Consider the following 12,926-nt stretch of genomic DNA (forward strand, 5'->3'; position numbering starts at 1 on the left):
ATGAGTCTAGAACGTTGGAGAGCAGCTGGAGTCAGAGTTTCCAGTCCCCCGACAGTAGCTGGCTGAAGCCTCAGCACTGGGTGGGCTCACTGAGCAGGCTGAGCATGTTCTGGGAGGTGTCCCTGCTTCTGCTGCTGTGTAAACTCTGCCGTCAACATCTTGGGCTTTGAAGCCACTGAACACTGGACTGGTTTACCTTGATTTGTCTTTGCAAAGTGTAGGAATGATGCTTGTCTTACTCCAGAATAGATTGTTTTTAGTGGGCTCTTGAGAATTGGAGGTTTTATAGCTCAGACACCAGAGCCAGGCTCTTCTGGAGCCAGGGAATTCTAGTTCCCCTAGTTAAAAGCTGAGTGACTTTGGACAAGTTACTTTGCCTTTATAATGCCTCAGTTTTCTTACCTGTAAACTTAAGGTAATATGAGTGCCTGATCCATGAGATAGATAGGGGATTAAATGAGAAATGCGCATAAAGCACTTAGAACAGCGTTTGACACATTTTAAGTGCTCAGAAAGAGGTAATGATAGAGGTAGAAGTAGAGGTAGTCATTGTTTTGGGGTCTCCAGTGTTGTCGTTCCATTGTTAAAGCACCAGATGGCGACAAAGCACACATTTTCAGCTTCCTTGCATTCCCCTGCTTGGACTCCTTGAGTAGCTTTACTTAATTCTCTTCAGATCCCTAATTGATGCAAAGTGAAGTATTTTGTTTGTTTCCTTTCTCCCTCTGGCTTCTTTAAAACTTCTGGTTGAAACTCATTTGTTTTGAGACTCTTATTTAAATTTCATTCATAAAATTAAAAAAATGCTCTGGTTGGAGTAGCATGTACACACAGTAAAACATTGGACAATACAAAATAGCTGTTAGTGAAAGGCAGCGTGCTGCCCTTGCCCTCCACCCTGTCCTACTCTCCAGGAGCACCCCGCGCTTTTTTTTTTCTGGCGGGAGAGGAGTCTCACTCTGTCGTCCAGGCTGGAGTGCAGTGGCACGATCTCGGCTCACTGCAACCTCCGCCTCCCGGGTTCAAGGGATTCTCCTGCCTCAGCCTCCTGAGTAGCTGGAACTACAGGTGAGCGCCACTGCGCCCAGTCCCCCCCCCCCTTTTTTTTTTGAGACGGAGTCTCGCTCTGTCACCCAGGCTGGAGTGCAGTGGCGCGATCTTGGCTCACTGCAAGCTCCGCCTCCCGGGTTCACACCAGTCTCCCGCCTCAAGCCTCCTGAGTAGCTGGGACTACAGGTGCCCACCACCACGCCCAGCTAATTTTGTTTTTGTGTTTTTAGTAGAGATGGGGTTTCACCGTGTTAGCCAGGATGGTCTCGATCTCCTGACCTTGTGATCTGCTCGCCTCGGCCTCCCAAAGTGCTGGGATTACAGGCGTGAGCCACCGCGCCCAGCCTTTTTCTTTTTTTTGAGACAGGATGTTGCCCTGCCACCCACGCCAGACTGCAGTGGTGTAATCACAGCTCACTGCAGCCTCAAACGATTCTCCAACCTCACCTTCATAAAGTGTTAGGATTACAGGCGTGAGCCACTGTGCCCAGCCAGCACCCACTTTTAACTGTTATTATTACCACATCTTTTTGAATAGCTGAATTTTATATTACTTCAGCCAAAATATTGGCAGTCTATTGATTTGATACTGTTTCTTGAAGTCGAGGAGAGTCGTAGTAGCGGGGGCTTGGGGATTTTGTGATGTGCTTCCTTTGTGCCAGTCACTGTGATGGGCATTCGGCAAAGTCCCTGATCTTGGGCCACTAGTCACTGGGGGAACTAGTAAGTGCAGTGTGGTATGTGCTTTGGGGGAGCTCTTGAGAGGGTGGATACCTGGCCTCTCCTGGGAGGACTGTCAGGAAGAGATGAACATCTGAGCAGAGTTGAAGATAGGACCTGGTTTGGCAGGCAGGAAGGACAAGGAAAAGGTGCTCCCGGCAGGGTGGGTAGTAGGGTCAAACATGTCAAATGGCGAGAGCGTGGTATAGCTGCAGGAGGCTAGAGGGTAAGATTTTGGAGTTGGAGTTAGGGCTATGGTGATGAAGGCAGCATGGAGAGGGAGGGTCAGTCTTGAGGGCATTTCATGCTGTGTCAGAAGTTGGATCTTGTCTGAGAAAAATAGGGAACCACTGAAGGGTTTTAAAGGTAAAGCAACACGGTTACACTTGTATTTTGTGAAGATCAGTCTTGAAGCAGTGTGCAGAATGGATTGCATGGCTTTAGACCGCTTAGGAGATGACCGACTGGGACAATGTAGGTGAGAAATGGCAAGGGCCTGCTGTAAGGCAGTGACAGAAACTAGAGGTGGGACTGGGCCTGAGAAATGAAAAAGAGGTAGACTTGATAGGCTTGGAGGGGTGGGGAAAAGTCAAGGATGGTTCCCATGTTTCTGGTTTGGGTTGCTGGATGCATGGTGTTACCTATGCATGAGCTGGGAAGTCCTGGTGAAGAAATAGAAGGTTTTAAGCTCATTTTATTTTTTATTTTTATTTTTTGGGGGACTGGGTCTCGCTCTGTCTCCCAGAATGGAGTGTAGTGGCATGAACATGGCTCACTGCAGCCTCAACTTCAAGCAGTCCTCCTACCTCAGCCTCCCAGGTAGCTGGGACCACAGGCATGCGCCACCTGCTCTGCTACTTTTTGAATTTTTTGTGGAGGTGGGGTCTTACCATGTTACCCAGGCTGGTCTCAACTCCTGAGCTCAAGCAGTCCTCCTGCCTCAGCCTCCCAAAGGCCTGGGATTACAGATGTGAGCCACTGCACCCAGTGTTAAGCTCATTTTAGATTTGTTGAGCCTGACTTGGCCTTGGTGACATCTAAGTGGAGATGCCAGTAAAGTTGGAATCAGAACAGACTGCCACTTGGTAGCTTTGTCACCTTCATCAGATTACTTGCCAATTTCAAGCCCCAGTTTCTTTTTCAGGTAAATGGGGATAGTGATAATCTCTACCAAAGGATCATGTTGTTAAAAGGAAGAGCTTCCTAAATACCCAGCACAGTCCATGGCCAGACAGGTGATCCGGGAAGTGGTTTCCTTCTTTCCTTTCTAAGGTTCGGAAGGACTCAAGCGCCTTCAGGCTTATTGCTCTTTGTACGAAGTGAGCAATTTTGGGTAATACCGTGTCCTATGGAAAGTAACTACTTAACTAAATTCATGTAGCTCATTCCTTAAGCCGTCTATAATGGCTGAGAATGTTATCTAAAAACGCCTTTGCTTTTCCTGGTTCACTACATGTGTCACCACTTAACATTGACTTTTCCCCCCTGTGTAGAAAGCATGTACCTACATCAGATCTAACCTTGATCCCAGCAATGTGGATTCCCTCTTCTACGCCGCCCAGGCCAGCCAGGCCCTCTCAGGATGTGAGGTGAGTCCGGGTTCCTGCGCTGACAATGACTTTAACTATTTAAAGTGCATTTTTAAAGGGGAGGAGTCATGTCAAACATCCTTTTTTTGATTATGAGAGTCCATTATTGCGAGTTGGAATTCCATTCCTGTGATTTTTTTTTTTCCTTAAGAAAGTATAGTTTATGTTTCTCCTAAGTTTTTACTTTTCAAGGGTTTTAAATAACCTTTTTGTACAGTTTTTGCTTTTCTTCTGGTAGGTCTTGATTTTTTCCTTTCCATCTCCCTTTAACACGTAAAAATGTTCAAAGTGTACCCCCACACGAGGTTTCTGGAAGTCATTTTATTGAACATAGGAGAACCATATAAGTAGAAAGGTAACTTGTCAGCATCTTTTCACATGGGAGTGTTGTACCGAAGTTTTGCAAACATTTCATCCTGGTGTCTGGGGATTAGAGGGGGATGAGCATGTGCGAGGCGGAGGTGACTTTGGCAGCTGCTCCGCATTCTGGCTTTGCCATGCCTGCCACAAATTGCCAAGACCTGTTCTAAAACTCTGTGTCTGCCAATTCTTTCTTAGATCTCTATTTCAAATGAGACCAAAGATCTGCTTCTGGCAGCTGTCAGTGAGGACTCATCTGTTACCCAGATCTACCATGCAGTTGCAGCTCTAAGTGGCTTTGGCCTTCCCTTGGCATCCCAAGAAGCACTCAGTGCCCTTACTGCTCGTCTCAGCAAGGAGGAGACTGTGCTGGCGTGAGTTGTCATCTCGAGCATTTCTCAGGCTTCATTTGTCTCGGGTCCTATCCTAAGAGGGCTCATTCATTGGTTCAGCAAATACTTTCTGGGCAAGTACTTCCAGTAAATACTTCCGTGTGCCAGGTGCTCTGCAAGGCACCGCAGACATGATTGCATGAAGGCAGGTAAGGTCCGTGTCCTCGTGGAGCTCACATGGACACAGTCTTCTGCAAGCCTCGCAGACAGAAGGCAAGCGCTGAGCCAGAGCATGAGCACACCACCACCTAGAGATCCAGTTGCCTTGTGCGGTTGGAGGGCTAGAGCAAGGGCAGATAACTGAGAAGGAGCCACGTGCATGTCTTGTTGAGGCTTGGCTAGGGCAGGATGACATGTTGGCAGTGGAGGCTCTGCAAAGTGGGGGCTCTCAGGATCCCTGGAAGTTGTGAAAGACAGCATCTGGTGGGTGAGGTGGTTGCTCAGAGGGTGGAGTATTCTAGGAATCAGACTCTGCTACTCTGCAAAAGGCTTAGGTGAAGGAGAAGCACCTTTCCTATTTGTTATAAATGGAAATATTATAACTTCAGGGTGTTTTTTGCTAAGCTCTTAAGTGATAATATATGTAGTTTTAAATTTTTATTTATTTAGAGACAGGATCTCACTCTGTCACCCAGGCTGAAGTGCAATGGTATGATCAAACTCACTGCAGCCTTGAACTCTGGGCTCAAGTGATTTTCCTACCTCAGCCTCCCGAGTAGCTAGACTATAGGTGCAAACTACCACGCCTTGCTAATTTTTTTTTTTTTTTTTTTTTTTTTGAGACGTGGTCTTACTCTGTTACCCAGGCTAGAGTGCAGTGACGCGATCTCAGTTCACTGCAACCTCCGCCTCCCGGGTTCAAGCAGTTCTCCTGCCTCAGCGTCTTCAGTGGCTGGGATTACAGGCGTGCCACCACGCCTGGCCAATTTTTGTATTTTTAGTAGAGACAGGGTTTCACCATGTTGGCCAGGTCTTGAACTGCTGACCTCAAGCAATCCACCTGCCTTGGCCTCCCAAAGTGCTGGGATTACAGGCGTGAGCCACAGCGCCCGGCTGCCCGGCTAATTTTTTTAGTTTTTAGTGGAGATGGGGCCTGTCTGTGTTGTCCAGGCCGGTTGTAATTTTTTTTTTTTTAACACTTAAACTGCTCCTTTAAAACAATAATTTTTTTTTGTTATTTTATTTGTGTTCACCATTTAATTGCAAACCCTGAAGGAGGGTGTGGAGTACCTTTCTGGAATCCTGTTCGTTGTTTAGCAAGAGGTTGGTGATACCAATTCCCCCTTTCAAAACAGTGAGATTGTTTCCCAGGTTTTTTTGTTTGTTTTTTGTTTTTTTGCTAACAACCAGATTTTCTCTAAACTTAAAGCTTTGTTAAGGACAGGGTTCACAGGCAATTGACATTCCCTCTCTGTCCCTCCTCACACCCTCCCTATATTCACATGGTCAATCATCAGTGACTCTGGGGCTGACATTTTGTACACACTTTGTCCAGTGCTTGGCCCTTTTGGGCCTTTGATTTCAGGTGACATATTTTGATATCTGCTTTTAATCCCTCATGGGGAATGCTTCTCCAGTCACCATCATCTCATGCCATGATGCCACTGTTAGTGCCTCTGCCTTACTTTGATGCTACCTTCTACAAAAAATTCCCATTTCCTTCCAAGCAGAAGGGAAAATCCCCTTCCTCAAAACCCCAGAACCCCAGGAAGAAGTACAGGGGAAGTACGTCCACTTTGGAGTCAGACAGACTTAGGTTTGAACACCAGCTATTTCATTCCTTGTGTCTGACTTTGGCCAAATTTCTAACTTCTCTGAGCCTTGCCTTTAAAATGAAACCCATAATTCTTACATCAAAGCAACTGACAGGATTAAGTGAGATAATAGGTGTGAAGACCCTAGCGCAGTGCCTGGTTCTTGGTGGGCGTGTAGGAAACGGAGTTCCTTTTCTGGACCATTTGTTTGTTAGGTCCCTAACAAACAGGTCCCCCTTCTTAGAGAGTTTGTTACTTCCTTTGTTGTTGTTATTTGTATGTTAGGTCATAAGCTTTTTTTTTTTTTTTTTGAGACAGGGTCTCACTGTGTCATCTAGGCTGCAGTGCAATGCGATCATATTTAAAGCTCACTACAACCTCAAACTCCTGAGCTTGAGCGATCCTCCCACCTTAGCCTTCTGAGTAGCTGGGACTATAATCACATGCCACCACACCCAGCCATAAGCTTTACTTGCAGTGCTTAGAGAGCCTGGCACATGGTCTGTACCCAACGGAGTTAATAAAGGATGAAACTATACTTTTGTGTTTCTGCTGTCTTGTAGAAAGCTTATAGGTAGGAAGAACATACGCTTTGGAGCAGAAAGAACTGTGTTCAAATCCATTCTTCTACTCAACCTCTGTGACCATGAGTGGGTTGTTTAGCCCCCCTAAACCTCAGTGTTCTCATATGCAAACCGGGAGAATGTCTCGTAGGGTCATTGTGAAATCCAACTGGTAGGTTGCCTTATATTACTACTAATTTGCCCTATTAAAGGCAAGCTGATATAAATTAGAACTCTTCTGAATGGGCCTTCTATATTTAAATGGGCTTTTTCTAGGAAGTGTATGTTTGTAAACTTGTCTTGAATGGAAAAAAAGAAAATACTTGTAGGTTTGAATGAACCACCTGAGAAGATCTCATTGTAGTCTGTCATAAATCAATTTCTCTGAATCATCTGCTATATATTAGCAAGATAAGATCTGCTTTCTTAGTGTTCGAATACAGTATTATGCTCCAGAGAAAAAGAAATTGCTGGCTGGGGAATAAGTAATTAAAGCCAGTGACAAAACTTTCTAAAACTCAGTGGATTAATTTCATTCTAAAACTTCTGAGGTTGTTACCAGCACGGCACTCTCTCATTCCAAAGAGAAAAAAATGATATCTTAATTGAGAAGTTCTTTCTAGGCTATCTTAACTGCCTTTTCTGAGCACAGCGTTTATCACGGGCAGATGTGTGATTTTTGTCTTGTTTGGAAATTCAGGTTTCATTTTCTCAAGTGTATGATAACAGCAAGCATCCCAGAGGTGTCGTTGAATACTCTGGGGCTTGTCTCTCTGTAAATTGTGACTCTGCTGTTTTCCAACTTGTCATCTTAATGGAATGAGTTTCCCATGGAGAGTATCTAAATTGTTATGTTCTTGACATAAGCAGACAGATTCTTGCTCTACATTCCCTGACATATTGACTTGATAAGTGGTGGTTTTACACAAGGGCCCAGTCATCTCTTAGGAATTAGGAAACCATTCGGGGTGGAAGCAGCAGTCTGTTTAACCACCAGGGGGCCTCTTCTCTCCCAGTTTCACCCAGAAAAGCACCATTTATATTTTCCAAATTATCTGCATTAAGATAATAGAATCTAATAAGTCTTACATGTATACATCTATCATGTTCCATCTTAAAAAGCTTATCTTCCAGAATTATAGATAAAAATATATGAATAAGCCATAAAAAAGAATGAAGTGCAGATACATGCTACAACATGGATGAGCCTTGAAAACATTCTGTTGAGTGAAAGAAGCCAGACATAAAAGGACACAGATTGTATGATTCCATTTCTGTGAAATAGCAGAATAGGCAAATCCGTAGAGATAGAACATAGATTGCTGGTTGCTGAGGGCTAAGGGGAGACACAATGGGGAGAAACTGCTCAGTGGGTTTTATCTATTTTTTTTGGAGACAGGGTCTCACTCTGTCACTTAGGCTGAGTGCAGTGGTGCAATCACAGCTCACTGAAGCCTCAACCTCCCTAGCTCAAGTGATCCTCCTACCTCAGCCTCCTGAGTACCTGGGACTATAGGCATGTGCCACCATACCCAGCTAATATTTAAACTTTTTGTAAAGATGAGGTCTCACTGTATTGCCCAGGCTGGTTTCGAACCCCCAGGCTTAAGTGATCCTCCCGCCTCGGCCTCCCAAAGTATTGGGATTACAGGTGTGAGCCACTGTGCTCAACCAATGGGTTTTATTTTAGACTGATGGAAATATTTGGGAACTAGACAGGTGGTAGTTGCACAACATTGTGAATGTAGTAAGCACCCCTGAATTGTTTGCTTTTTAAAATGGTTAATTTTATGTGAATTTTGCTTCAATCTTTTTTTTTTTTTTTTTTTTTTTTCTGAGACAGGGTCTCACTCTATTGCTCAGGCTGGAGTGCAGTGGCTCACTGCAACCTCTGCTTCCTGGGCCTCAGCCTCCCAAGTAGTTGGGACTACAAGCACACGCTACCATACCTGGCTCATTTTTAGTATTTTTAGTAGAGATGGGGTTTCACCATCTTACCTAGGCTGGTCTTGAACTCCTGGGCTCAAGGAATTTGCCTGCTTCAGACTCCCAAAATGCTGGGATTACAGGAGTGAGCCACTGCGCCCAGCCCAATGCCCACGGTTCTTCTTGCCAGTTCTGTTGTCTGGGTTGCCTTCTCAGCTGTGATGATCTTTTCCAGGTTTTGTCACACCTGTCCTAACTGGATTATAAGTAAACTCCTTAAAGGCTGAGACCAACTTGTACTTCTAAAGAACAAGAGTAGGATATTTGTGAAAATGTCCAAGTACGGGAAGGGGTGAGTGGATGAAACAAGACTTGCCATTCATTGGGGTTCTACTCTTTACCTTCCAGAACGGTCCAGGCTCTGCAGACAGCATCCCACCTGTCCCAGCAGGCTGACCTGAGGAGCATCGTGGAGGAGATTGAGGTGTGAATCTTTTGCCAAATGCATCTCCCAGCTCCTGTCTTTGACACTCTGCAGAAGAATCTTGCAGATAGCCATGCATGATCTGTTACTACAGGTTACACTGCTTCTTATATCCATGGCACACTTGTGTTCTTTGTATTAAGGTATTGTGTCCTGAGGAATATTTGTGCCTATTACATAATAGGTCCTCAGGACGTGGTGACTGTGGTTTTTATTATTGCTCTATCCTTGCCTTTGCCCAGAATATCATGCTCCTCTGGGACCTCTGTCATGGACTGCCTGGCAGGGGTGACAAGCAGTCCTGATGGTGTTCTCACTGGATGCTTCACAGGCACGTTGGTTGCCTAGTCATGTTGCCTAGGAGAGCAGTATGTCTCTCTTTGTCTTTTGGAGCATTAAGAAATTCTGGGAAACGCTGTGCTTTGTAGGTTGTATTCAAATGGATGGCCACGGACTCCATCTGTGTCATGATGCTTCCTGGGTGCACAGCAGCCTGGCCCACTGGCTTTCCACCCAAAGCAGCTGGCGCGTTCTGTGCCATGACTCCTGGGCTTGGGCCTGCATACAAGGGGCCAAGGAAGGAGCCCTCCCAAAACTGCAGAAGATAGTGCTCTCCTCAAATGTCTGTTCGATATACTTTACTCTGCCTAAGCACCATTTTTGAGAAAGTATGAAGTGACTGAGATGGTCTTCAGATTTAAAGTGAGAGATGTCACGAAGCTGTCTGCAGTGGGGTTGACAGTGGTTCGCGCATCTCATTTCTGCTGTTACTTGACATCCAGCATATTTCTGTTTTGTTATGGCAGGACCTTGTTGCTCGCCTGGATGAACTCGGGGGCGTGTATCTCCAGTTTGAAGAAGGACTGGAAACAACAGCATTATTTGTGGCTGCCACCTACAAGCTCATGGATCATGTGGGGACTGAGCCATCCATTAAGGAGGTACCCATCTAACAATTTTCAGGCATGAAACCCAAAGGGGTCATCAGCTGTATCTGCTAAGGATGGCTTTTATCAGAGAGGAATGTTCAGACAGTACCTTGGGATGCTCTCACTCAGTGTCCTGTGTTAGGGATTAAGAATGAGAAATAGAAAGATGTAATGCCTGTCTTCAAGAAATGGGTTGCTAGTGAGGTAGACGTGTAAACAAACCACACTTGCTTTAAATGGGGTATGTACATGTCACGAGGTAGTATCAAGGAAGCCACGTGTATTACTCCTGTTTCATCTCCCTTTCTTCCCAGTACCCTTTTCTGCTTGTCGCCCGAATGCTTTCCACTCTGGTGGCCCATTCAAATCCTTCTCTGGGCTCACAATTGCTTCTCCTCCCTTCCCCCTTATCCTCAGCAACGGCTAAATCTTAGCTAATCTTTGCTGATGGACATAGTTCACTGAGAGGCATGTGTGTCTATCACACATCCGCCAAGAGTTCATTCTTTTTCTCAAGAGGAGGTTGTTAACCTGAAAGAATCTTTAGTTGGAATGCATGTGGGAAGCCTTTTTGAGTAGGACCGTCTTTGTACCCCTTGTTTGTGAGAAGTTACCAGCCCTTAATCTAAAGTACTTAAAATACAAGCTGCTTTTATTTAAATTTTAGGAGGAGAGATTTGGGTTTTAAGTGAGAATTTTCATTTCTTTATGCATTATGAGTTTTGTGCCAAGTTTCTTTAAGTAAATAGTTATCTGTCTTGGATAATTGGAATTAATTTCATATTTTCTCCATGTGGTCAAATAAGTTATTCATGTGTTTGCATTCTTTTTGTGTCTCTTCCTTTGTCCTAAGTGTAGGAGGTCTAGAAATATACTCCCTTTTAATTTCTATTATGGGTGAAATTGCAAGAGTGTGGGGTCTTAGGGTACAGATTGTTTGCTGATTGTCCTATACACAGTAAAGTAGATGAATTAATGATATTGTACTTATACAACTTAAACATTTTCTTCCTTTATTTCCAAGCTGCTGCTAACCAGGTACTTGGCTGGAGTAATTTCGCTGTCACTGCTTTTGACAAAACAATTCTGGTGAACAGTCACCCATTTTAACAGAATAGTGATGGAAAATTGTAATTGGTCCAATTAAAGAAAATTCTTTCATGTTGACTGTGAATAACACTGTCAGGAACAAGAGAGCCCTTTTGTTGGATGGTAGATTTTAAAAAACAAAACTGATTGAAGGGGAAAATGTTTCCTCCTAAGCAAATAACCTCCAGAATTTTAATAATGCCTTTTAGGTTCCACTTTTTTAAAAAATTGCTTTTAGTTTTCTCCTCTAAGCAGCCCATTAGTTCTTAATGGAGAGTTATTTTAGTTTCTTTTTAATGTACATTTTAGCTATAAAGTTTGGTCTTATAAATAAAAACTTTGCCTCAGTGTACTACTTACAAGTAGGTTGGGAGGAAAGGTAGCTTAGCTGGGAGGATAATGAGAATCAGGAAAGAACAGATTTTCTTGTAGAAGGACTTTGGAGACAAACAGTCCTACATTTGAATGTTGGTCTTGCTAATGTTGTTGTGGTAACTTGCAGAAGTTATTTAGCCTCCTTTAGCCTCAGTTTCATTTTTTAGGAAACATTGATAATAGCAATCTTTTATAGTTTTTGTCAAAATTTGAGTTAATGCATGTAAAGCACCTATCATGATGCCTGGCATATATAGACATTAACAAATAATTACTATTATATATATTTCATAATATAGTTTCATATCTCAGTAGTTATCTGGAAGTACCCTGCATTTGTGTAGTAAGCATTATTATGATTTTTTTTTCAGACAGAGTCTTTCTCTGTCACCCAGGTTGGAGTGCAGTGGCGTGATCTTGGCTCATTGCAACCTCCACCTCCTGGGTTCAAGCAATTCTCGTGCCTCAGCCTCCTGAGTAGATGGGATTACAGGCGCATGCCACCATGCCTGACTAATTTTTGTATTTTTAGTAGAGTTGGGGTTTTTCACTATGTTGGTCAGGCTGGTCTCGAACTCCTGACCTCAAGGGATCTACCTGCCTTGGTCTCCAAAAGTGCTGGGATTACAGGCATGAGCCACCGCACCTGGCCTGTATAATAAGCACTTATTAAATAACTGACAAATCATGAATTTCAGTTTATAAAGGAAGATGGAAAAAAAAAAAAACAACCACATCCAAGTTCTAAGTTTAAATGCAGAATATTTGCGTTTTCTCCATCTACGAATTTGGATCATTGACCAAAAGACCTCCCATGTGAACACCCGAAACAGATAAGGGTGACTTTCCTCTACAGCAGTGGCCCTCCCACCTTCCCAGCAGAGGAAGAGAAACAGCTGCATTTCGCATTTCTTTCAGGATCAGGTCATCCAGCTGATGAACACGATCTTCAGCAAGAAGAACTTCGAGTCCCTCTCCGAAGCCTTCAGCGTGGCCTCTGCGGCTGCTGTGCTCTCCCATAATCGCTACCACATGCCAGTTGTGGTTGTGCCTGAGGGCTCTGCTTCCGACACTCATGAACAGGCTATCTTGCGGGTAAGACATCCATGCCCAAAGTGTGCCCCTCTGATTGTCATTCCTAGTGGAAGGCTTTCAGAAATCTGGACTACGGTCACAGCCAATTACAGCCCCTACAAGGACATACCCATTAAATGGAGGGCAAGGCTCATTTCCCTGAGCCTTGAAATGGAGACATGACCACTCGGTGAACTAGCTACAGAACCCTTCAAATCTATTAAAAAAATTTTTTTCCCCTCGTGGATTTTTAATTTTAATTTTTGTTTCTTTTTTTGAGACAGAGTCTTGCTCTGTCACCCAGGCTGGAGAGCAGTGGCATGATTTTGGTTCACTGCTGCATCCACCTCCTGGGTTCAAGTGATTCTTGTGCCTCAGTCTCCCAAGTAGCTGGGATCACAGGCACACACCACCATGCCCAGCTAATTTTTGTATTTTTAGTAGAGATGGGGTTTTGCCATGTTGGCCAGGCTGGCGTTGAACTCCTGGCCTCCCAAAGTGCTGAGATTACAGGTATGAGCCACTGTGCCTGGCCTCTCCCTAGAGGATTTTAAATAGTACAGGCTTGGCCGGGTACTGTGGCTCACGCCTGTAATCCCAGCACTTTGGGAGACTGAAGCA

General features: G+C 44.3%; 1 protein-coding gene across 2 annotated transcripts in view; it reads left to right on the forward strand.

The window, feature by feature from the left end:
• The window catches only part of RPN2 (ribophorin II), a 62,255-nt gene that overhangs the window by 15,748 nt on the left and 33,581 nt on the right, over window positions 1-12,926 (forward strand). For both annotated transcript variants that reach the window (XM_003831906.5, XM_008957286.3), the window contains exons 3-7: window positions 3,264-3,359; window positions 3,918-4,093; window positions 8,763-8,838; window positions 9,645-9,779; window positions 12,150-12,326. In XM_003831906.5, coding sequence (XP_003831954.3) covers window positions 3,264-3,359; window positions 3,918-4,093; window positions 8,763-8,838; window positions 9,645-9,779; window positions 12,150-12,326 — 660 coding nt within the window. The remainder of the gene's footprint in view (window positions 1-3,263; window positions 3,360-3,917; window positions 4,094-8,762; window positions 8,839-9,644; window positions 9,780-12,149; window positions 12,327-12,926) is intronic.

Source organism: Pan paniscus, chromosome 21 (assembly GCF_029289425.2).
Source record: "Pan paniscus chromosome 21, NHGRI_mPanPan1-v2.0_pri, whole genome shotgun sequence".
In the NCBI taxonomy this organism is placed as follows: Eukaryota; Metazoa; Chordata; class Mammalia; order Primates; family Hominidae; genus Pan; species Pan paniscus.